The 27,301-nt window shown below is 33.9% G+C and overlaps 4 protein-coding genes across 4 annotated transcripts; 2 read left to right on the top strand and 2 right to left on the bottom strand.

Moving 5' to 3' along the window:
- Positions 1-291: 291 nt before the first annotated feature.
- On the top strand, positions 292-4,241 carry LOC127118577 (josephin-like protein). Its single transcript, XM_051048791.1, has 3 exons — positions 292-466; positions 637-1,119; positions 3,565-4,241. The coding sequence occupies exons 1-2, from the start codon at positions 383-385 to the stop codon at positions 1,108-1,110; spliced, it is 558 nt and encodes a 185-aa protein (XP_050904748.1). The 5' UTR covers positions 292-382; the 3' UTR covers positions 1,111-1,119; positions 3,565-4,241.
- Positions 4,242-4,311: 70 nt separating this feature from the next.
- On the bottom strand, positions 4,312-4,973 carry LOC127118578 (uncharacterized). Its single transcript, XM_051048792.1, has one exon. The coding sequence runs from the start codon at positions 4,706-4,708 to the stop codon at positions 4,424-4,426; it is 285 nt and encodes a 94-aa protein (XP_050904749.1). The 5' UTR covers positions 4,709-4,973; the 3' UTR covers positions 4,312-4,423.
- Positions 4,974-19,501: 14,528 nt separating this feature from the next.
- On the top strand, positions 19,502-21,530 carry LOC127121252 (cytochrome P450 86A1). Its single transcript, XM_051051808.1, has 2 exons — positions 19,502-20,175; positions 20,380-21,530. Exons 1-2 carry the CDS (start codon positions 19,502-19,504, stop codon positions 21,236-21,238), a joined length of 1,533 nt encoding a protein of 510 aa, XP_050907765.1. The 3' UTR covers positions 21,239-21,530.
- A 1,296-nt stretch (positions 21,531-22,826) lies between these two features.
- Positions 22,827-24,396, bottom strand: LOC127122332 (transcription factor MYB119). The gene is made up of 4 exons (XM_051052683.1): positions 24,355-24,396; positions 23,865-24,277; positions 23,644-23,770; positions 22,827-23,378 (listed from the first exon to the last, which is right to left on the bottom strand). The coding sequence occupies exons 1-4, from the start codon at positions 24,394-24,396 to the stop codon at positions 22,827-22,829; spliced, it is 1,134 nt and encodes a 377-aa protein (XP_050908640.1).
- Between the last annotated feature and the right edge of the window lie 2,905 nt (positions 24,397-27,301).

The raw sequence follows: 27,301 nt of genomic DNA, 5'->3' as shown, positions 1-27,301 counted from the left end.
ATAAAAATAAAATTTGGTTTTGATATAGCCTATTTTTCTATCAATTTTATCATGAAATAACTTGCATAATAATTTCTATCGATATCTTTCACGGATACGCTAAATTTTAATATAAATGAATTTTAAAAATAATAAATTAAAAAATAAAGATAAAAAATAAAAAGAACACTTATGGAAACAAAAATACAATATTAATATGTTTTCATAGACCCATTAACTATTTAAATAAAAAATTTAAAATCCCATAGATGTTTTTAATAAAAAAGAAAGATCAGAACTAAAAATTTCCAATAAAACTCATTTCATTCTCTTATGTTTTTTTTTTTGATATGCTTATTTCACCAAGCTTCAAGCAACACAGAAAATAAAAACCTAATCTACAATGTCAACTCAGACTTCAAATGTCTACCATGAAAGACAAAGATTACAGTTCTGTCTCTTACATGCTCTCAATTCACTCTTTCAGGTACTTCTTCTTCTCTTCCAACCCTTTTCAATTCAATAATGGATTCTTCAATTCAACTATTACCCATCACTTAAACCCTATAAATTTCGACTCTTTTTTAATAATCTGATTGAATTAGGTCTGTTTCTGATTCTGGGTCTGTTTATTGATTTTGATTTCTATTCAATCAGCAAAAAGATGCTTTTACTCGACCAAATTTGAATGCAATTTCTGAGAAACTAGCCCTTGATGACACCTCTCACAGTGATTCATGGACACCGTTTTCTATCCTGTTCAAACCCCATCATAATGCATTGACCGGAAACTATGATATAAATGTTCTAATAGCTGCTTTGGAAGAGAAAGGGAAGAGTGTAGTTTGGCACGATCGGCGAAATGGAGGTTCGTCGATCGAACTTGATGGACCGGAAGATGTTTTGATGGGGGTTGTGATTAATGTTCCGGTGAAAAGGTTTGCTGGGATTTGGAAAGGTCGGCATTGGATTGCTTTGAGGAAGATTGATGGGGTTTGGTATAACTTGGATAGTGACCTTCATGCTCCTAAATGTTTTCGCGATAAAGATGAAGTAAGAGAGTTCTTGGATTCTAGCATTGTTCATGGCGGCGAGGTTTTGCTTGTCATGAATCAGAAACAACAGTCGTGAGTTTTTTCGGTAAATGATTGTAAACTGACTCTCTGTTTTTAAATTTTATGCTTGTCTCGTGTATAGTATAAGATTAATAGCGTTTCAATGTAGAATGCTGATTACTAATTCTAATGAATTTTCAATGCATGGTTGCTTCTGGAAATGGTCATTGTAAGTAGTATGTGTTTGTATCGAATGTAATGAACTTATGAAATGCATGCTTCATTGTGTGTATTGGATTTGTAATGCAACTATGAACCATTGGCAACTTTGAAAGTCATTTAAACTGCAGAGATTAGAATTGAATACTGAAGATCCTGCTAAAGGGTTTCTAAGATTTCTTTTTATTAACCACATATGCTCCCTCTATGAATATTTGAGGAATACTAACTAACGTGTTCTTTAGAACACACTCTTGAACACACACTTTACGATTGATCCATTTTCTAAAAACAAAAAACCGACTGATAGTGTAAAGTGTGTTCAAAAAAAGATGTTGCTAGCATTACTTATATAAATGATTAGGTTTATTCTTGGCTCCAAATTTTACATTCTAATTGATACAAAAGTACTTACTATATAGTGATAATACTATATGGAAAATATCAAATTTGTAGAGGATAGTCTCTTAACTGGTGTTTACTTGTATTTTGAAGTCTTATCCTGAGGTAAGCGAATCTTAATGATGCTTTCATATTATAAACATTTGCTTAGGGGTGACAAAACGGACCTGGTCTGCCAGACTTGCTCATTTTGCCAGTATTTTTTACGAGACAAGATAAGGTTTTAGATCCGCATCCTCAAATATGTCCGTATCCGCCCCGTTTTTTTGCGTGCATTGTAACTTTTAGACTTAAGGGGTGCAGTGTCTGTGTGCTCGCTCTATCCTAATTTTTTCACGGGACGGGCCAAAGTTTTAGATTCACACTCTCGACTAAGTCTGCCCGCCCCACCCTGCCCCATTTCTTTTGTGAACTTTTGAGAGGCGGACCTAAATGGGGCGAGAAAATATATTGTCCTAATTATTAAACATTTTGCTTCCCCATTTCTTACTTGAGTTAATAATTAAACCACTCCAACATCTTAATGGAGAATATCAAAGCCTTGGCTTTTTCTTTTGGCATGTGGTCCTCACATTTGCTAATTATTTTCTGACAGAAGGATAGTCCTGATAAGCTGCATAGAAATAAAATATTGCAGCATGTTGTTTATAAGGAATTCCAAAGTGATCTCAAGTTTCACACGAAGTACTGATTAGGACCTTTTGCAAGTATATGTGTGGACTCAACACTGTTCCACTCAATGAGTGCAAAATCTGATAGAAACTTGAAAGCATCAAATTTTAAAGCATGCTAGATGTGCTCTTTTGCTTTCTTTTATATACACAAAAGTCTTAGAAACTGCATTAACATTCAATGTTTCACATTATACTTTTTCTCAAAGTTTAAAATATGGATTTGGATCGTATGCAGTGTGATTGTACCTAGTCAGCCATATTTCCATCGCCTGATCTTGATCCGATGATCAGAAATAGTGAGCTTGACCAGTCTCTCAAATAAAGCATTTTCTTTTATAGACCTCGTGTTTGAGGGATTATTTACATATCCGATTGATTTGGCCGGATCCAAACTCGGATTAAACAGAGTCTGTCTCGGTTTTAAGTCATTCCGGGGCAAGACCGAGCTAGTTCAAACTTAATGGCCAAGTCGAGTATGCCGGCTTAGAGCCAGCGCGCCATCAATCGGTCTTAAGGACACATAGTATTTGGTGTTCTATTTATAATGGCAACCATGAACTGAAAAGCGTCGGAGTTATCAATTAGTGTTATGTGTGTACAACCGTGTGATCTTGATCAAAAGGCTTAGATGTGTCTTGTTGGACTATAGGAGCTTTGAGGAAAGAATTAACAAATAACAATGGAACACAACTCAAGTGCTGGTTTTGCAAGCTTATAATAAAATAAGTAACTGATGTATTGCCCCACCTTCCTCATTTTTTAATGTCTTGTTTCTGAGGTAGGAATGGAATGATGACACAATTGCTTTAAACTAAATATTCCTGCTATCTTTGATTTCACTCAAGTTAGATACCTTTTGTCCTCTTCACCATTACACACAAATCATAAAGTATGTTCTTCAAAGTCAGGGCGGCAATTTCTCTGAAATAGAAAGCAATAATGACCTATCAAGCACTGACACCGGACACGACGCTGACAATGACACGTCGACACCAGTAATAGTTTGAAAATATGAATAAATTAAGTGTTGTGTCGGTGTCAGTGTTCAACATTAATATTGACACGCCTGTGACATCGACATGTCTTTTTTTCAGAGGTGTTGGTGCTCTAAAGATAAAGAGTGCAAATGTATCTGCTACTATTTTTTAACTTAAATATACATGTTTGTTTTCTCACTACCTTAATCCACTTTTCTACTTGCTTTTTGATGAACTTTCCTTTGTTCTTTCACACAGGTTTTTCATGATAAACATACTCACATGAGAAAGAGTGAATTAAATATCTCTATAAGTACTTGCTTCTTACTCAAGCACACAGTACCTTCCTCCTTCCAAAGCTCTCACCTACAACACTTTTAACTTACAACAACAGCTTCACATGTATGGTCTCTTTCTCTGTAGAATATTAATATTAGCATCATCATGCAAACAATAGTAGTAAGCAAGAGTCACAATGAGAAAACAAGCTTGTCATGGAGACAAAGTTCTAACAGAAAACCGGCTAGAAATCGGCATGTCAGGAGCTGCACATTCCGTATTCCTTGGCAATCTGAATTCTCTCCCATTGAGCTTGTCAAAGATCTTGCAGAAAGAGTGACGAACGCTTTACGGTTGGTCTCTCCGAGGAGAACTTTACACCGAGACTCATCGTCCTTACGAAGATCAGCATCAGCAGGATCATCAGTTGACTCTCATAGAACAGCTGCTGTTGAGGATTGCATTGAGTTCATCCACTCTTCTTTTTCTAGATCAAATTCCTCAACTAAAACATCACGCGAAGATTCTATAGAAGCTTCTTCTTGAGATACTAATGATTAAATTATCAACCACAAAGGTGTGCTTGCTTATTGTATATAAACAGAATCAGTGTTTAACCTTTTTTCCATGAATTTCTAATATTGCATTTCATTTCAGCTCAAATTTATTCTGTAAAATTTTATTAACCTTCTGTTTTCAATATAAACCAGAAAGAAAAAAAAAACATATTAAAAAGACCTTGTAACCGTAAATAGATTAAAATCTAAATAAACAGAAACATATAATACTAATATGCATGCAACTGGATTAAACACTTGCATGATATACATTACTTCAATTAATTCTTGGAAAACAATCCTTCAAAAACACCCTTTTTCTTTTGTGGAACTGCCACGGAATTCTTGCCGCCACTTCTGCTGGTAGTGGTGCCTCTACTATTCTTCTTCTCTTCAACTTTCTTGAGAATAGGATCAGTCTCTAGCAACTGATCTTCTTTCTGCATACCACCAAGAATCCAATCAAGAAACCCTTTCTCTTCCTTTCTTCCACCTGCTGCACCCTTTGTAGCTGCAAACACTCTTCCTGTTGTTGGAGCAATTGATAACATGGTAATGGAAGCCATTGATTCTCCAAGCTTAGTTCCAAAGTTTATATCAACATGGTAAGTGTTAGTGATGACATATAGTTATTTATAGATATTTTGTAGCTGTTTTTCTGAAGTAAATATGAGCCGTTGGGTTTAGTTTGTATGGTTATGTTGAAATTGAGGAGCAAAGTTTAGCGCAAGATCTCCACATGTGTATTATCTTGTTGAATGTTTTGGAATTTTCTTTGGAAGCTAAAATATTTTCCTCAATAAATAAATGATTATAGCATGGTTGCGAATTTGACGTGTGGCACAATCAAAACCAGTTTTTATGTTGTTTTAGTCCACAAACAAAACAAAACAAAAAAACAGGCTCTTTTAAAATATGTTTTCTAGTTTTGTTGTTCTTATTTTACAAGTATTATTTTTTTTTGGACTTTTGTTTTAGAATTTTGATGCAAGTCCATTTTCTGAGAGCGGTTAAACATACTCTAACTACTCTGTGTCTTGCACTCCACGCTGTGTTTGAAAAGCTTACAAAGAAAAGAGATGAAGTTGGCTTTGAAACTTGTAACCTTTTGTTGAATTGTCATACAAGAAATCGTACTTAAAAATTATGTACTTGTGGTGGTCGGGTACCTCAACTAAGATATGATATTTGAGTTAAACGAGGGTAAATTAATAATTTAAGATTCAATTTTTATCGGATATTTATATTTATGTATTAATATAAATGAATTATAAATTATAATCGTAGCTTCCAAACATCTCCATTTCAACAAACCATCTACCTGCTTTTCCGTCTACCCAGTTAGAACTCTCAATACAACGTTGCAATAAATCCCATTTCTCATCATGGATATCCTAGAAACAAAAAATTGAAAGATAAATGGAGAAAAAGGATGTACTTGTAGTTAGGCTTCGAGAATGGTAGATGGAATTGAGCTTGAGAGAAAGACGAGAGCAGCGAAATATTGATTTTCGAAGAATGAATATTTGTTGTGTGAGAGAACGTGAGTGAAAGAGACAAATAAGTCTTATATTTTTTGAACCATATTTTGCAGGTTATTCAAAGAAGTGATCAAAACTAAAGATGACAATCATGGTTTGTTTTTGATGATGTATTTTTCATGATGATAACATGATTTCACTTGTGAAGATACAATCTTTGATAAACATTAAAGCATAAAGCCATGCAAATATGTCAAGTGGTTAAAGATGCACAAGATAGTTTTTTCAAGATCATTCCTCCGAATCAAGCAGACAAATTAGGGTTTGATGATCTCTATCCTCTTGTGGTGGAATTCAACCTAAAGATATCTCAAGCTTTATATCCTAAAAGATTCAAACAAGTGCATATATGATTGGATTATTCAATAAAGTCTTGAAGGTTCAGAGTATGAAAGAGTGGAAGTGTGAAATCTTGCCCACTCACGTCAGAGTGATTGATGTTTTGTAAAAATCCGATGGCATTTTCGTAAAGTAGTATAGATAAATCACACACATGATAAAACATGTTTTAAAGCCTCTATTTCTAAAAGTAAAAAGCCTAAAAAGGTTTTGGATCCTAGCCAGTTAAATAAGCACTGTCAAAATGTTCTTTGATAATTTTTTGAACCATCCAATCGATTCCAATATATACCAAATTGATTGGGTCATTGCTAACGATTATTTGGGGAATCCAATCAATTGACCTAAGGTCCCAATTGATTGAATCATTAATTTTTTCCATGGATCTTTTCCTTTTTTGCGCCAACATCTAGGCTATAAATAGAGGCATCTCCCCTCAGATTTTCACATCCATAAATATGAGCTCTCAATCTCATTCCAAACTCTCTCTCTAAAAATATTCACACATTATATCACTTTAATTTAACTATAATGCTTCGAGAAAGTCATTGTGTTTAAGTGAGATGTGTGTTCTAGAAAAGGGTGATATTATAAATTCACCAATAGGTATTTTAATCTTGGTTGAATAATTTCTCTTTAGAGAGTGTTTGTTTGGATTCAAATATAAACTTATTAAAACATTTATTTGAGGATTTAGTATTAAGTCGTTGGTTCGGTTCGTAAGCCCAGCCTGTGTAAAAGCTTACTTTCGTTCATGAATTCAGCCTGTGTAAAAGCTTACTTTGGTTTGAGTTCAACATGTATAAAATTTCACTTTGGTTCGAGATCAACCTGGTATAAAATCTCAACTTGTCCCTTGATTAGCCTGTTTAAAACCATGTTTCAATTCGTGGTAAGCCCGTGTAAAACCATCACTATAGTTTGGAGGATAGCCAGTCGAAACTCCTCATTGGTTTGAGATTAACATGTGTAGAATATCAAGAGTTTAAGCTTAGAGACTAACCATTCGAAGCTTCGTTCGTAATCGGAAGGAAGACTAACCACTTTCATCCATTATTCACTGTTTGGTTTGAAGTTAGCTTGAAATTTTATTTTTTCTTGTATAAGGGGGTTCACCTCACCTCAAATTAAAATGGTCTGGTCCATCCGCTCTAGAGTATGCTGATCCCTTAGAGAATACTTGAGTTTATATATATGGTGTGAATCCGACCTAGAGTTACATTGACTAGGTCGCTGCGATATGATGAATGAGAGAGGTCACCAAATCATGAAAGCAACTCAAATTTTAGAGACAGGATGCTAAATCATCATGGATCGCGTAACAACTTATTTGATGTTGTGTTGCTGAATCCTAGGCTATCAAACATGATAAAGAAGACATAAATACACAATAACCACGATCAATAAAAGTCATTAATGTGTGTCATTCAGTTGACTCTTAGACAAAATTATGTAACAGAATTAGGAGATAAAAAGTAAGTCAAAACAACTATATTTACCCAAGTCAGTTGTCATAAATATATAGGAGAAACATTGATTGACACTATCAGAGGCTTTTCTTGTTCTACATGGGTGAGGCCAAAGATATTGTAATTTTTAAAGTACAACATTAAATTTATGAGTCATCTTTCTTATATATTTAATATTTAACCCTTCATAGTTGATATGATACTTTGTCACTCACATCAATCCAACAAAATAATCTTAAAAGAAATACTAGTGTGATTTTTCATTATTCAAAATTTAATAAAAATAAATATTTTATTAATTTATGATGGATACAAATATCCAAGTTCCTAAGAACAATCAATCTCCTATATTTTAGATAAGTTTTTTCAATCTTTCCAACTCTCAATATATGAATAAAAAATTTAAAGTATTTAGAAGTGTTTCTCGATCCCCTTAGATATTTTCAAAGGTTTTTTGATTCTCAACCTTCAATCCTTATAATCCCTCACTCTTTCTTCTCTAAGTTTCTCTCACTAAGTTTTCACCTCAAGTACTCTCGCATGTCTCTCGTTCTAATATAAATGATGGAATATGCCTTTTAAATGTGTTAAGAGGGGCATTGCGTTCTTGACACACTATTTTTTTCCAAATGCAGTGCATATTCATGAATCCTCTAAAATTGGTTTTTAAGTCAAATACTACAGAATCCTTCGCTCGAACCCTCTTTGGTAACTAGTTTGAACATATTATGGCTTCCTTAATTATCATGATTAAATTACTTATTAGCTTCCCATGATGTCTCTCTATGTAACTCATTTATTCAATGTCAATCCTTGATGTCTCGCATCATTTACAATTGTAACACCCTAAATCTCGAAACTTATATAAAAAGATTTAATCGATAATTTAAGATGTCACTACGACAACCGTCCAAAAACATTCAAATGTTTTTAATAATATGGAGCAAAAATCATCATAATAACAACTTAAAAATTCAATTTCATAAATAAAGTATTATAATTTAAACCACATAATTCAGTATTAACTCAAAACATAATAAAAATGCTCTGTTTTCGATGTTACAGATCAAAGCATTTAACTGTCTAAATGCGATAAACAATAAAACAAATGAAGGTAAGCTCCAAGAAGCTATCTTCCAACAACAACAATAAAATTCTACTCCCGATTATCTGCAAGATGTCCATGATGGAGAACATAAAGCAAATGAGTGAGAAATAAACTTCAATATAAATGGTGTAAAGAATACAAAGGTAGAGAAACATACAACATGTCATACATTCAATACACAACCAACATCACTATCATCTCACACTTATTCACAAAAATATGCAAATATATGTATTGTGAATCACGACACGACATGACATTATGCATGTGGTACCAACTCAACATTTGATTCTTGAACCAAGCCCCAACATTTGAGCTCCAAGCCCCTAATCCGAGCTTGGGAGAAATCACAAGTCCCAATATCTGAACTCGTGACTCGCCTATTTGGTTATTGATACAAACCAGGTCCCAACATTTGAATCCTGAGGCCTAACATCTGAGATCTAAGCTCCAACAACTGAGCTTAGGATAAGTCCCTAATCTCAATAGCTGAACTAGCGAACATGTCTATTTCAAAACAACGACAAATATGATACATGACATACAATAATGCAATGGCAACAAAACAATAATGAGTATAACCCAACATCTGGATATAAACAATCATGCAACAAAAACAACATAACAACGATTACAATCCAATATCTGACTATAAACGATCATGCATTCAATGTATCATCAGTAGTTCTCACTCCAAACTACGCATCTCAACAATCATCAGAAAGTATTTACAATAATTCACATAATTATACTTGCACTTCACATCATATATTCACATACTCATCAACATTACCAAATACTAACCTATTATCACACTAAAACTCACCAACAGAGTAATTCATATTATTACTTATGTCAGACCACCAACAGGGTAAGAAATCAACTATTCAAGACAACTCTAGCCTTATCAAAACAACTCTAAAGAGTCAAATTACTCAGATCACAACTCAACTCAATAATATCATTATCAATTACTCAACAACTCAATTTTAACTATTTTTCCTTAACAATCTTAAACAAATAAAAGTATTAATCAAAAGGTAACTTTATAATGTCAACATTGCTCCAAACTCAACTCAAGTGTATCCTATATTATGATCTTCAACTCTAAACAACTCAAAAGCGACTCTGGCAACTCTATAACAACTCTAACCAAATAAAATAGGACTCATAAACTCATCAAAAGGTAACAAAAGATCACCACACTCAAAATTGCTCAAAATTATGGACCTAACTCTAAAATTGTCTCACTACAAAATAGAACTAAATATTTTAGACTTAGGATAAAATTATGAAATGCTCGAGTCTAAAATATGTTTAAACCCTCCTTCAAACACACTTAAGCACACCTCAAAAGGAGTTACGATACTATATTTATATATTTCAGTTTAGCTCTATCGTAATAGTTTCTACTTAAACTCTAAAACATAATGTCTGACTTCAAAATAGCATGAAAAATTATATACTCATTATAGAATTACCAAACTCTCCAGTTTGAAATACCATTAAATTCTCTCTCTAAAACAACTGGCGACACTCCAAAAGGACTTACAAAACTCAAGTTACGCGTGAAACAAGATGACCAACACATGATTGAAATTGACTACGCCTCTGGTATAAAAACCAATAAACTGCTATTGTTGTAGTGCTCCTAGACCCAACTTTGCTACTTCAAAAGAAATATTATCGCATTAGCTTTCCAACACAAATGATGATACCTCAAACCAACTTATGAAACTCATATTATGCCTGAAATAAGACGATTAATCCCCTTATATGTCTATATGTGATTTTTTTTCCTATTTAACAAATTCGAAACTCACATATTTCTCCCAATTTGAGTTCTAACCACCCCAAGAGCACACCAGTAAATACAATATTGATCAATATGGCTCAAACATCATAGATCTAACATGGTATCACAACAACATCATGGTTCGACCATATAAGGATGATAACTCTAATTATCGCCTTATCATAAGGCATCAACAGGGAGAAGGTCGAATTCAACCTTCACCTTATCACAACGCGTCAACATAATATATTATCACTTCAATTCACATAGGATAACCATGGATAACAAAAATAAACAAACATCACAAATAAGCAGCCATAACAACTAGGGTACAAATATTCCAATTTTATATTTTGCCTTATGGCATAAACATGGTTATCACATTAACCTTGCCTTATAAAAAGACATCAACACAAATTATCAAACAAGATCAACAATGATAAAAAATAAACAGAGAAACATTATCATATTCGAGAGTAAAAACATGATCAATCAATCGTCTCAAATGTTTTGCCCAAACTTTTTTTGCCACGGACATCAAATACATAGATAAATGAAGAAAGAAGGCATAAGGGTAAGGATCCATCACTATCCCTATTTTTCTCTAAAAACTCCAATTTTATGTACCGACTCCTCAAAAGTCTCACTAACCCTTTTTATCTTTAAAATTCTAATTTACTCTTTTGTTAAAATGTTCACCACTTCCCTTATTTTCTCTAAATTTCTACTTTCCACCCAAAAACCTCTTTTCTTATTTATTTTAATTAATTAATTAAAAATAATGATCAATTATAATAATTTATAATTAATTAATTATTCTACCCACCAAGATACTAATTAATTAATTAAATTTTGGAGTGTATTTTTAATTAATTAATTATTCTACCCACCAATTTTAATTAATTAATAATTTCTATTTAATATATATTTTTAATTAAAAACACACCACATACTATTAAATAAAAACACAAATAATTTGATTAAATAAATTAATCAAATTTGGGAGTGTACAACTCTCCCCCACTTAGAGAATTTTTGCCCTCGAAAATTACCTAACGGGAAAAGCTCTGGATAAGACTCTCTAATCCTACTCTCGAGCTCCCACGTCACACAACCACCAACAGGACCTCCCCAAACAACCTTCACTAAAGCAATCCCCCTTGCCTCACAAGCGCTTCACTTCACGATCCTCAATCCTCAACGGCAAAGTCTCAACTGTCAAGTTCTCTCTAACTTAGACATCATCCAATTGGATCACGAGACAGATCATAAATGTAATTCCTCAAATGAGTGACATGAAACACCTCATGAAGATTCGAGAGATACATCAGTAACGCAACTCGGGAGGCCACCTCCCCTACCCTCTAAAGAATATGAAACAGACCAATGAAATGCAATTTAAGCTTTTGAGACTTCAAAGCTCGACCAACACATATTACCGGAGTAACTCATAAAAACACACGAACTCCCTCTTAGAATTCAAGTGTCCACCTCCTCTTTTCATGGTAACTCTTCTGGTGAGTCTGCAAAGCTTTCAAATTCTCTTGGATCATTTTAATCTTCTCAATAGTTTGTTGCACTACCCCAGGTCCAAGTACAACACTCTCTCAAGAATCATACCAACATAAAGGTGTATTACACATCCTACCATAAAAAGCTTCGAACTGTGCCATCCTAATAATCGAAGGAATACCATTGGTCAGCTTCAACATGCCCAACTTCACATTGTTAGGAGTCCTTCTGCACCACATACTTAGATCTCTATATTGCTCGATTAACTCCAAGTCTCGAACCATCAACATCAACATATGCAATGACTTTCTGCTCATAGCATCGGCTACGACACTAGCTTTACCTAGATGGTAACTTAAACCAAAATCATAATCCTTCAAAAATTTGAGCCATCTCCTATGTCTCATATTCAACTCTTTCTGATCAAACGAGTACTTCAAACTCTTGTGGTCACTGAACACTTTAAATATGGAATCAAAAAGATAATGCCTCCAATTTTTTTAACACAAACACCATGACTTCCAACTCTAGATCATGCGTAGGATAATTCCTCTCATGAAATTTCAGTTGTTTAGAAGCATAAGCCACATATTGACCTCTCATTATGAATGCAATCTTTGGAATATCTTCCGGTTTCACACGAATCTGATGATAATCAAAACATAAATCAATCTTACTGAATATGTAAGCACCAACCAATTGATCCATCAAATCATCAATTTTTAACACACAACCTCATGTGACCATTTTTATTCTTAACTAACAACATTGACGCTCCCCACGATCAAACACTACATCGAACAAACTTCTTCTCAAGTAGGTCATCCAATTGGTTCTTCATCTCACTCAACTCTGAAGTAGACATCCTATATGGCGCCATTGACATATGACGAGTACCAGGTACTAAGTCTATAGAAAACTCCACCCCACGCTCTAGAGGAAAATCACTAATGTCATCTGTGAACACTTCAGGAAAATCATACACAACAAATTGATCCATAATCATTCTCTCGCTTCCCCATCTCAAGGATGCAAACACCATGAACACTTGAGAACTCTCTCTTAAGGATACCCCTACTTGTCTCGCGGTCATGAAACTCGACTTTGTACTCTCCTCGGATTCAAGAAACTACACCGACTTATCAAAACAATTGATATGTACATGGTTGAACTCTAACTAATTCATTTCCAGAATAACATCGAGTTGACTTAGAGAAAAGCAAACTAAGTCAATCCCAAAATCTCTACCTTAAATTATTAAAGGATAATTCACACACACCAACGAATTAGTCATTAAACCATACTTTCTTCGGGTTAGCAAACAACACAACCTCAACAACACTTGCACTCTTGCAATCGATGGCACATTGAACCAATCCTCCATACTTGAAACATCTCAGAGAACCAGAAGCTTTTCTCCCACTTCTTTCAATCTTGCTCCTTGCTGGTAAGCGGTTAGAAAAGTAAATGAGCATCGATAGTGTTTCACACACATGTCATGTACTAGGGAACATACAAAATTACAAAAACCTGTCTGGATATTCCGACCCGCTATGATACCATATGTAACACCCTGAACCCCAAAACTTGTGTAAAAAGATTTAATCGACAATTTAAGGTTTCACTACAACAACCATTCAAAATCTTTCGAAAACATTTGACAACATGCAACGATAATGTGTATAACTTGTTTATAACAGATTAACAGAATATAGAATGCAGTAAATCATAAAGTAATAAATAACACAAAGGATTGTTAACCCGGTTTGGTGCAACGTCACCTATGTATAAGGGGCTTTCAACCCAAGAAAGGAAACACACTCTTAATAGTATTAAAACAAATAGTCTTAGATGAACAACCCTTGTCCAATGCCCTTCTTCCTAATACTACATGTGTCTTTCTATTTAGGACCCCCCTAAATATGATAACCCCTCTTACTTTCTCTCAATCACTAACCTAGTGATCAATACATAAAACAAATGTAAAGATTGTTGAATTATAGCTCAACTAATAAAATAACCTATATGCCTTTGATATGAAACTTAGGCTCTATAGAGGTGCACAAATATAATTAATTACAAAGACTCAAGTAACAAGTCCTAACATTCTAGATCTTAGATGCTTGCACATCCTCTTTGTTAGGAATGAGTCTTCTTATATATCAAACCATATGATGGACATGGGCATTTTAAGTAAAAGAAAACATATTTGATTTGATGCATAATTAGTTTTGAGGCAAATTTTCTTTGCTTATTCATTAAAGTCCACCAAGAGATTTGATCTCATTCAATTTGATTTGGTCTTGGACAATCTTTTTAGCCAATCTTATTTAATAAACATATTGATAAAAGATATAACTAATAAATGATAAATCTCCTTAGAATTAAACAGAATCACACACTGATTTACTCACAGACCCTACAGACTGAGGCCAGATGTTATACCTCATGTTGGCACATCTTGTCCCACATGATGCCTTTTCATAAATAACATCTTGTATTCTCCATGTTGTTTTAGCTAAAGCAGCCACTTAAAGAAACAACACTCAGTTTAAGGAAGCAAGATCTGAAACCTTGCGACGACTAAAGTCTGATGGCTTTTAATGACTCTTCCACTTGTCCATAGGGACAAATTTATTTTCCCTTCACCTTGGGTAAGGGAATGGAAGAAGGACGATAAGTATCCACTTTTTTCATGGTTTCATGCAAAAGTGCGTATAACAACATCCTAAGATGATTGTTCCTAGTAGTATTATAGGTCATAGCATGCCCTGTACACTTGAAGTTTAAGTACCATGTCAATTCCAGTAGACTTGTCGTGATCAAAGCCAAACTTCTCAAGGATCTTCGGATGCAAGAAGCTGTTATAAAGAAATATATTTCATTCTCTATCATCTCAGAAAAAGAGTCTGGGGAGGACAATCAGGCAGCAAACGTAGTGGACCTCAGCACTTCCGATGATGACCATCCATTAAATGATGAATTGAAGTCTGTGATTGGGGTCAGAGCCAAAAATTGAGACCAATCTCGAACGAAGATTTTGAGATTGTCCAGTTAGAGAACAACCCTTTGAGGAATGTAAAGATAGAAGTCGGCCTACCTACCACAATCAAGGAAGGTTTGGTGAATTTCTTCAAAGTTAACATTGACCTTTTCCTCATTTCCCTCCATGAGAGTAGGGAATAGAACATAGTATGGTATGCCACCACTTGAACATAGATCTCGATGCTCGGTATTTACCACAAAGACGAAGGCGACAATCCCTCAAAAAGGTGGAAGCAATCTCAAAAACTATCGAAGGGTTACTAGACACTAATTTCATCTCCAAGCTAAAGTATAATGAGTGGTTATCTAATGTGGTGTTAGTCAAGAAATCCTACGGGAAATGGAGAATGTGTGTTGACTACACTAACTTGAATAAGACATGCCCTAAATATTCTTATCCGCTCCTTAACATAGACAAGTTAGCCGACAGTTCCGCCAAATATAAACTTTTGTCCTTCATAGGGGTGGAAAACGGGCATGCCCTCCCTATTTAAGCCTGCATCGCAAAATCCCGTAAAAATTGGGGTGGCGAGGCATGCATTGTTGAAGGTGCGAGCCTAAAACAACAACCCACCCCACATAAAAGTGCGGGCGGGACGGAGGGGGATGGAGGCACTGCACCTTTTAGGTCTAAAAATATATAAAGTTATGTTAATGCTCATGCCCGTAAAAAAACAGGGTAGGATGGGGCAGACACATTAGAGGATGGGAGCCTAAATCCTTAACCCGCCCCGCACTAAAGTGCGGGTAGAATGGGCATGCCCAACGGGGCAGACCCATTTCCCACCCATAGTCCTTCACGAACGCATACTTTGGTTATAATCAATTACCAATGTACGAGCCAAGTAGAGGAAAAACAACAATGAAATAAAATTGAAAACGGATAAGACAACGGAGTGAAACCATTGAAAAGAAGGAATTAAAATAAGAGAAAGTAATGGAGTGTTCAAAAAAGCAGAAATCCAAACAGCTAAAAACATTGTTAAAAAATATTACAAAGGCCCAACAGATCAAAACATTACTCAAAGAAAATCATGAACGTTATGCATCCACACCAGACTCTTCCTCTTATTCCCAATCCTCTTCACCTTCCTTTGTCATTTCCTCCTCGTCGCCGACAATTTTCCCATCCATGATCTTCTTCCTCAAGCCTATTTTTTCCAAAGTAATATTAACTCCAAGACATAGAAACTAGACTTACTCGATTTCCCTGTGAAAGGCAACAAGAGCACCCAAAATACCCTCATCGACAGCGGCAATATACTCTTTCCTCAACTCTGGCAAAATTCTATTCCCTCCTTAAGATCTTTTTAAGTAGCGGCCACTTGGGAAGAAAACTCCCCAACATAGTTATTAGCCTCCACTAAAGCCTTTTCTTTTTCAACTAGGGTCCGTTGCAGGTTGATGATCCTAGCCACCTTGTCGAAAGAAGCACCATGGGCCTCTACTTCTTTTTAAAGACTAGAAAATTTCCAAGACTTAGACTTCTAACGTTCAGCCTCTTCCCGGGAGTGATTCAACTATGCTTGAAGTTTTAACATCTTTTCTTGAAGATCATTCTGTTCATAAATGGAAGTCTTACACTTACTCTTCCACTTCTCCTTTTCTTTAGGAATATTATAGGGGGAAAACACCTCACCCTGACTAGTATCCGCAAATTCCAGTAAAGAAGCCCCACAAAACAAATAATACATCATCTCAACCATTCGTTCCATTTTTACAGTATCAGATAGACCTTGGACATAAGACATATCTGGTTCAGAGAAGGAATTTCACAATTCTTGATATGTCCGGGGAACCCTGGAAGGAAGGGTGGATGGAAGTTTGGGTAGCGTCATAGTAGAGACTTCAAGGGAGATCCCAATTTCACTAGAATCAAAAGTTTTTCATCTTTTTTCAAGAACCCTCTTGAGTTGGATCTTTATCCTGACTCCTTTTGTTTTGGTCACCAATCGAAGAGATGGAATAATCATACAAGCCTTTTTTTCCTCCTCTCGCCTTTGTTTCCATAGATTAGAGGAGGAAGAACAGGCTATGGGATGACAATGATGGAAGGTTTCTCGACAGTGACTACCACATATGGTTTCTTGTTGGTCGGATCAGATGGATCGAAAGTGAGTGAAGAAGGAAGGGCCCTGGAAGCACTTGCAACCTCCTTCTCTTTCCTCGTCTCATAAAATTTCCTAAGGGACGCCATAAATTATGTAATCTAAGAGAGACTATTAGTTATCGACGAAAAAAATTCCCCTCCTCACCAAAAATTCCTCTTCTCTCTTCGACACTAGAAGTGTCAAAGATGGCTTAAGGATTGATAACCTATCTCTACTACTTCATGAACCATACCTCCCCGATACTTTTCCCTCTTAAAAACATAGCTCTAGAAGGCCACCCGGTTATTTTTTTTGACTCCTCATCCAGGGTCAACTTATAATCAACAAATGCATACTTAAGAGAATCCTGTTCAAAATGATCCCAAGACCAATGTATCCTAACCTAGTCCCGACATCAAGATGAAGAAGAAGCAATATTTCCACCAGAAGTAGGAACCTCACTACTAACCTTGCAGAAATTTGAATGAGCTTATGGAGTTACCAAAATATAATGATCCTTAAGACTCTTCCAACAATCTATATAGACGTCGAACATCCCAATCGAATGGCGGATAGAAATGATACCCTAACCAAGAACAATATCCTTTAAAGTATGAGATATAGATAAACATTTAAATAAAAGTCGAATAGACGAATCCGTTTCTCGGTACTCACACAAATGTTAGAAAATTTTAGCAAAATTTTGGGTAGACAAATGAAGCTAAGAACGGGTTATGTCCAGGTGATTCGACAGTTCTTCCTTAAACACAATAAAAGGTATCTAACCCTCAACCGAGTGAAAATACATTTGTAGAAAGGGATGACACATCCATCATAACAACTATAAGTTCTCTTACCCTTGTCAATATGCAAAATTGCCAAATCAGTAGACATGACCACCACTATTTAGGCATCTTCCACTTTCTCTGCACAATTGTACATGGAGATCTTCCTACCAGCTCAAAGTTGACCCGTGTTTAAAGTCTAGAATTAGGAGGCTGAACTTAAGTTCTGTGTCCTGATTTCACCATGTCGTCTCAACTGTCACATAAAAGAGAATGTCGGTCAGAAGTAGGATTCTTGTTCCTAAAGATGAAATCTTCCCTAATCTTATCAGCAATTGATTCTCAACCATAAGCCACTCTATAGGTTTCTGAGAAATAAAGAGTTCTTATCTCATTTTGAGAAGCAAGAGCCGCTTCCATTTCTTCGTGATCTCGGACAGAGGAAGTCAAACAAGCGACCACTTTCATATATGTCAAAGTGTGAGAATCTCCCTCCTCATTCCCATCAAAAGGAATGTGGGGGCCATTCCACTCTTAATGAAACCACCCCTAATCACAGAATTATCGAATTTGGGATAGGGTCGTTGACCTCCGATGGTTCCTCATCGGGAATATAAGGGTTTATGTAAATGGATGCTATGGGAGAGTCACCCTTATCCCCTTACCTCCCGATTTCCATTTACCGATACACCTCTTAGGTTATCAATGAAAGACGGTAAAAAGGACAAAAGTGTAAGGTAAGAAATGGTACTTGAGGAAGAAGACAAAGTATAGGAGCTTGTTTGAATAAAGAAGGATCAATAATGTAAAGGTCCTAGCAAATGGATACCGTAAAGGAGAAGAAAACACATAAATGACAAATGCAAACGCAAATGGAGAAACAAAAGTTGTGAGAAATGTCAAAGGAAACCTTTTATAAGTAATGGAAAAGAGGAACCAATGTCATAAAACGAGAGGACATGGAAGATTAATAATCAATATTTAAATGACGCCTCGAAAACACAAATGTACTCAAATGCACTCGAATGACCTAGGAAGACACACTACTCCCTGGCCTATTACCCAGAGTCACGCGTAAGGCATTCACTAAAACGTCTTAATGATTAAACATATAAAGGAAAAATGGGCGTGTTTCTCAACTTTCCCCCGACCTTTAACACGATATGAAATTTGACATATATTTCATAACAACGTTAATTACTCATCACACCAATCGAGATAAAATTCATTTTCAGGCTAGTTAAAAAGCTTTTTTTTTTGGTACACTTTTCTTAATTTAACTTCCTAATTGTAATTATTGTTTTTTTTAATAAAACTAAATCACATAACATAACATCCATATACCGAAACATTGTAGTCCAACTAAACTAATTAACTATACGTACATCCAAAATACATTTTATGAAGTAGATATTGGCCACATGTCGACCTTAATAAACTTGTAGCAAGCGAAAACGAAAATTTCCGATTACAGTTCTAGGCAGATCTCCATGTACATGTTCCAAATTCCTATACATGTCTGCAGATGATATTTCAACCTAACTATTTTCACTATATTTTACTTTATGCCAAAAACTTCACACCAACTCTCTCCTAAACCATGTCATAATGTCATTCCCACAAAATATATAAACAAGCAAAAACAAAACCTCTTCTCATAACATCTCATGCAAAAATGGAAACACTGCCTCTTCTCCTTACCCTAACAGCTTCCTTCTCTGCCTACTTCCTTTGGTTCCATCTCCTCGCTCGAACCCTAACCGGTCCAAAAGCATGGCCTTTCGTCGGTAGTCTCCCGGCCCTATTCAAAAACCGGAACCGAGTCCACGATTGGATCGCTAGCAACCTCCGCGCAACCGGAGGTTCAGCCACCTACCAAACATGCATAATCCCCTTCCCTTTCTTGGCTCACAAGCAAGGGTTCTACACTGTTACATGCCACCCTAAAAACCTCGAACACATTCTCAAAACCCGGTTTGATAATTACCCCAAAGGGCCCAAATGGCAGACCGCATTTGATGACCTTTTGGGCCATGGAATTTTCAATAGCGACGGTGAAACATGGCTAATGCAACGAAAAACCGCTGCTCTTGAATTCACGACACGGACGCTAAAACAAGCTATGGCACGGTGGGTGAACCGGTCTATTAAGAACCGGTTATGGTATATTTTGGATAATTCAGTTAAAGATAATGTCTATGTAGATTTACAAGATCTTTTGTTACGTCTAACCTTTGATAATATTTGTGGACTTACGTTTGGTAAAGATCCTGAAACTCTTTCACCTAAATTACCTGAAAACCCCTTTTCTGTTGCTTTTGACACCGCCACTCAAGCTACCATGCAGAGGTCAGTAACTCTTATACTTGTAGTTGTAAACTTATGCTTTTAACTTTAAAATTAAGTACACGTTTGGACTTATTGCGAAACGTGATTTTGGTAAGATTAATCTATCAGTTACTCATCATAATTAACTTTGCTTTATTTTCAACAAATGTATCTACTAACTTTTATATATAATGTTATTTATTATTCTCACACAACTGCATCCAGGTTCCTCTACCCAGGTTTAATATGGAGGTTCCAGAAATTTTTCTGCATAGGATCAGAGAAAATTTTGAAACAGTCTCTCCAAATAGTTGAAACTTACATGAACGACGCCGTATCAGATCGGAAAGGAACACCTTCCGACGACTTAATGTCCCGTTTCATGAAGAAACGCGACGGAGAAGGAAAACCAATCTCCGCCGCAGTGCTACAACGTATTATCTTAAACTTCATCCTCGCCGGGAGGGACACGTCATCAGTCGCTCTCACCTGGTTCTTCTGGCTCGTTATCAACCATCCTAAAGTCGAGGAGAAGATAATCAAGGAGTTAACAACCGTTCTCGAGGAAACTCGCGGCGTGGAACGTGGAAAATGGACGGAGGAGCCTCTGGATTTCGGAGAAGCTGATAGGTTGGTTTATTTAAAGGCTGCATTGGCTGAAACGCTGCGGTTGTATCCTTCGGTGCCGCAGGATTTCAAACAGGCGGTGATGGAAGATGTTTTGCCGGATGGAACGGTGGTTCCGGCGGGTTCGACGGTGACGTATTCGATTTATTCTGTTGGGAGGATGGAGAAAATATGGGGTGAGGATTGTTTGGAATTTAAACCGGAGAGATGGATTTCGGTTCGGGGAGACCGGTTCGAACCGCCTAAAGACGGGTTTATGTTTGTGGCTTTTAATGCTGGACCGAGAACTTGTTTGGGTAAGGATTTGGCTTATTTGCAGATGAAGTCTGTGGCTGCGGCGGTTCTGTTACGGTACCGGCTATCGCTGGTTCCCGGTCACCAAGTGGAGCAGAAGATGTCTCTTACTTTGTTCATGAAGAATGGGCTTGAGGTTTTCTTGCATCCACGTCAGCTCTGAGAAGTTAAAGGATGCCATGTCAGCTTGGACGAAGGGTGTTTTCGTCTTTGCAGGAAAAAGATTTGTAGATGCTCAGAATGGCTTTCAGAGCATACAATTTGGATGTTGTTATTTCATATTTGTGTACCATTGTTTTAATTTTAAATTTTGTTTGATTTGTGAAAATTAATAAACATAGTGAAAGTGGAAGTTGTAATTGTGAAGTATAATTAATAGTAAAAATTATAAAAGGTGGACTGTAATAGTCGGGTGCAGAAATTAAAATAGAATATATCATAACTTTCCCGATGAAGTTGTAAATATAAATGTATTATATATATATATATATATATATATATATATATATATATATATATATATATATATATATATATATATATATATATATATATATATATATATATATATATATTTATTTATTTTTTTTTCTGACAATGTAGTTGTTGTTTGAATTAATGAATGTTACACTGTTTTTTTAAGGGTGTGGTGAAAATTTTAGAAAAACTATTATAAGTATATCCACAAATTGAGTTACAGCTTTCTTTAAATTGGAAGATTTATACTGAAATATGTGTATTAATTTATTTTATTAATACTCCTAATTATTTAATTTCAAATTAATAATTTCTTTTACTTTCAAACTATTATCTCTACAATATAAATAAAAATAAATTTAAAAATATTTATGATTAAAATAATTTGTTGATTTTAGTCATTAAAATCAAAATTTATAGATTTTTTGTGAATTTTTTTGAGGGATTTTACTTTTAATAACTAAAACCAACATAAAAATTCAATATAAAAAAATTACATGGTTCAAAATAAAAAATTTATTCAAACCCACATTAATTTATTAATTTCTCAAACTCGGTGATGTGGAAACTTGTATATTTCACATGGCAAAATATTAAAACCTTTTAGAATTTGATGACATAACAACTTTCAAATTTTACTTTCGTGTTCGGTGATATGCCAATAAAGTTGCTTATGTTTTCGCAATATAATTTTATCTTTTTACTAATATTTAAATTACATATCTTCAACATGTTTTTAAAAATGAAATGGCCTCATTATATAAATGGTTAATAATTTTGATCCATTACACATCATAGGATTCCAATGCTGAAAAAACATAGAGCTAAAAATATGGCTACAATGAGTCAACAATAACATAAATGGAAAGAGGAGTTCACGTAAAACATTAAATTCACATAGAATTAAACATTATTATTGCAGCTAAATCAAATACAAACAAAACATTAATAACCTTTTATTAAAGTTTAGAAACGCCTAAACCACAATTAACATCCAAATAAGTAGCACCATACCAATGGTTTCAGTCTTATTAACAACAACAAAAATAGTCTTATTTGAATTTATTAAAATGAAAAAACTAAAACTCTAGGCTCAAATTTTGATCTCATGCATTATCACGATGAAAAAAAGAGCATTGCATATTACTAGAAAAACCTAATAACGACTAAAATTAGAGAAGAAATATTGTTGAATTAATCTGAAAGAAATTTACATTTTTTTCGGTCTCTAAATTTCGTCGTTATTTCAACTTTTTCTAGTAAAATATATAAATCTATGAATTCAACAATTGAGAGAGATAGAGATCATAAGAAAGTAAGTTATTTATATGATTAGTTGGAGTAGTCTCATAACCCAAGGGCATGTTGTTGTGATTTAGACATTGCACTGAATTAACAAGTCCACTCTCATCCACATCATCAACAATGTTACCTTGAAAAAACTCCAAATATTCATTAGAAAATGAATCAAAGGGTAGTTCATTGAACATAGGGTTAGGGTTAGGGTTAGGGTTTGAAAGATTTTCTTCAAGTTTTTGGGAGAGTGTATTATGAGTGGAAGAGGGTATGTTGGTAATTGCAGTAGTGATGGTTTTTTTGATATAGTCTTCAAGTATAGAGGATCTAGGGTTTGATCCATTGGAAGTTTCATTCTTCTTCTTGTTCTTTCTTTTTGAGTTTTGTCTTCTTTTTGTTGCATTCCAATGATTCTTTATGGCATTTTCAGTTCTTCCTGGAATCCTCTTTGCTATCTCAGCCCATCTGTTTCCAATCTTTGCATGCATAGCTACTAATATCTTCTCTTCTTCTTCACTCCAACTATCTTTCTGAAAAATAAAATTTCTCAAGAAAATAATTAATATTATAAGTTTAATAATAAGCAAAGATCCTACCAAAAAAAAAATACATAGATAATTGAATATCTTAATATAAATCTAGCTTATACATATATAGGAAAATATTATATCAATGAATAATTTGGGAAAATCATAAAATTAAGTAAAACATTCCATGCAACATTGTAGAAGAAGATTCATCATCATTGTAATAAAAATTATATTAGTAAAGCAAAAATTGATATATATTTCAAACCTTAATATCAGGACGTAAATGATTATGCCATCGCTCTCTACACTGCTTGCCAACTCTTCCTTCTAGCTTCTCAGCAATTTGAGTCCATTTTCTTTCACCATTTTCTTTCACCAACCTTATCAGTTTCCTATAATCATCGCAATTTAGAACTATATTATGTTGCAAATATATGTAAAGAGAAAAATATAAAGAGTACTAAAAAAAAATAAAAAATATCAAACCTATCTTCTTCATCTGTCCATTGTCCTTTGATCAAAACCATAGAATTGTCTTTCTCTTTCTTAGTGTTCCTTCCCACGATTTTTGTGCTTTCGCCATAACCATTAGTATCCTTAAGGCACAATGTTGAGGTTTGGTTGAAGTTAGTCCACTTTAAAGCCTCTTCATTTGGTAAGACCCCATGATCAACAACAAAGCTTGATTCTTGAGTATTTGGCCACATAAACTCATCGTAGTTTGAACCATAAGAGTAAGGAAAAACACTTGCATTATTTTCTTGATGGTTAGGGTAATGAATCATTTGGCCATATAAGGATCTATCCATGAAAGGATCATTGGTATTTATATTCTCATTGCCAAACATTTCAATGAAAATATGAGGGTGATAATAGAGAGTGAATAAAAAGTGCAAGGACTAGTTTATAGGAATGGTGATTAATGTAAATTGTTTATGAGCTGGTCTTAAAATTTGTTGATTAATAAGCTTATTACAAGCCTTGTAATAAGCCACATTGAATAGTAGCCATAGATCATGTTTTCTATCTGAGGGTCAATATTTTATTAAAGTTTTTTTTGTAACTCCTCAACTTCAATTCGGACAAAAGAGATTATGGGGTATTATTAACCTTAATTGTTTTTCTTTTTTATATTTATTTTTATATTTTTCGATTTAATTGAAATTTTAATAGACTACTTGATTAGATTGACATAAATTTGAGTAAATTTTCAATTATGAGTCATAATTATATGTTGACTACATTTTAATTTTTTTCAATTTCTTATACAAATATTATTTAATTTTGTAAAGAAATTGGTTCAATTTTTTTTTGACTCTAAATATATAAATTTTAATTTTTACTCGATAAAAAAAAGTTTTTCAAACTTTGTTTTTCACATGCGTATTTCTTTCTATCAACTTTTTAACGCAAATAAACATAGAAGTGTAACATGACTTTTTTTTAACGAAATTGTATTGCTAAAATATTAATTCAATATTATTTTTAAATTTTATAAATTTATTCAAAATCCTAATTAAAAATTAAATGGTTAACTGACTAAATATCTACTTTTTTTTTCAAATAAATTTGATGATATTTTAAAATGTTAACAATAAACGTGTCATTTGTCATATCACTTTTATTAGACATGTGTCACTAAATTTGTAATATATATATATATATATATATATATATATATATATATATATATATATATATATATATATATATATATATATATATATATATATATATATATATATATATATATATATATATATATATATATATATATATATATAAGAAACAATTATTATTTTTTGGTACAATAAGAAACAATTATTTTAATAAACAACAACTTTTAAAAATCTTATAAAAACAAAATAAAAGAATAAATTATTTTTTTGACGGGAGTGGATAATTTATTTTATAACTAATATTTTCTTAAGTTTGTATATATGGAATTAATTTATGTATCAAGTGCTAATGTTATGTTGATTAACATAGTGTCATAGTTTGTTTTTACCTAAGTAAATGTCTCAAATTTTTAAAAATCTTGTATAAATCAATAGAAGTTTAATCATGATAAAATAAATAAATTTTTTATTTAACACGATTTAACTGTGTTAAAATTTTATAAAATTCTATTTTACCTAGATTTATTCGCGATGGAGTATGCTTAATCGGTTGTTTATTTCATCTAACATTCACAGTCTTTACATAAAGTAAAATTCAATATAAATTGTGTTTATCTAGTCTTAGTAATGCTTCTTAGTCAATAGAGCGTCATTTACTACAAGGAAGACACTTAGAATTTATTTAAAAGATTTGTTATCTTAAAAAATAAGAGATTATTGAGATAAAAATCTTTTTGATATATGTTTTAATGACTACAAAATTTATGATATAAATATAAAGTTTATGAATCGTGATATGTTGATGTTCACACTTGAATTTATATTGAAAGAAAAGAAAGTACATAAGTGGAAAGGCTAGAAGCCATTGACATGAACGAGTGAGTTGTATACTCAATAGTAAAAGAATTACATTACTATAAGCTATTACAATAGTATTACAAGTATCCTTAGATGATGCAGTTGCAAAAGATATAGATCCGGTATCCTTTTATGATTTCAGTTTCTAGAAAAAGAGCTGATGCTCAGTCCCAAGTTTTCGATCAGCTTCTTTGGAGGGAGGAGTCAATGATGAGACAAAAATTAAGGTATAATTGGTTTAAAGAAAGAGATCAAAACTCCAAGTTCTTTCACGCCTTTAGGAGTCAATGTTGAGACAAAAATCAAAGTGTAATTGGTTTAAAGAAGGTGATCAAAACTCCAAGTTCTTTCACGTCTTTAGGAGTCAATGTTGTGACAAAAATCAAGGTGTAATTGGTTTAAAGAAGGTGATTGAAACTCCAAGTTTTTTCACGCCTTTATGAAGGTCAGATTCAGACATAACGAGCTTTCGGTATTAAGGTAAGTAGGCATGCTTATCGATGATGTCAAAGGTATCAAAGCTACTCTATTTGACCACTTTAAAAATAGGTCCCAAGAATATTCTCAGGATTGTGGTTACACAGTTTTAAAAATTAACCATAGAAGAAATTATCGGGTCGAGTCGTAGACTATGTCGTTCTCTTTAAAACTTTGCAATACTGTCCAAAATTATGTAAAACAGTCGAACTACCGTGCCGCCTCCAGGATAAAACAACTCAGTTCTATAATGTATGATTACTAATTGCACGGTAGATAAACTGTCTAAAAATACACCATCTGATGGTACAAATACCATTCAAATATGATATAAATATCACTCGTAGTATCTGGTATAACGATCGGTCGCAATAATTTCTCAAACCAAGAGAATTCCAATAATTCTCCAAAGAGAATTCAATAATGGTCATTTGACCACTCAAAATAATTTCTCAAACAAGAGAAATTCAAATAATTCTCCAAAGAGAATCCAAAAATTAATACTTGTAATTTCTCAACTCAAATGAGGAGAAATTAACATAATTCTCTATAAATATTCGAAAAATTCAAAGAGTAGAAAGAAAGGGGAAAAGTTGGTGCTTCGACAATTCGAAAGACGCGGAGTTATGAGAGTGAGGAAGGAAAAACTCAAACGAAGGAGTTTTTGGTGTGTTTTGGAATGAAATCGAAAAATTTTCTTTTATAATGAAATGAGCTAGCTAAGATATCTTACCTAAGCAATGTGGGACTAAAAAGTTTTTTTCAACTAACACACAATATATGACTTAGGGAACTTTTTCAAATTCATCTCCCTGTATTGGAATATTGACATAATGTTCCAACAATCCCCCACTTGAATTTAAAAAAGTGTTTAACAAGTAACTGTAAGACCCCAATTTCGACCCCTAAGATCTCTCATGTCATCTCATAGCTTTGCACCGACATTGGGATCACACCTTGGTTTTCTCC

Source organism: Lathyrus oleraceus, chromosome 2 (genome assembly GCF_024323335.1).
Source record: "Lathyrus oleraceus cultivar Zhongwan6 chromosome 2, CAAS_Psat_ZW6_1.0, whole genome shotgun sequence".
NCBI classification, from domain to species: domain Eukaryota; kingdom Viridiplantae; phylum Streptophyta; class Magnoliopsida; order Fabales; family Fabaceae; genus Lathyrus; species Lathyrus oleraceus.
This window is presented reverse-complemented; position numbering and strand designations above follow the sequence as displayed.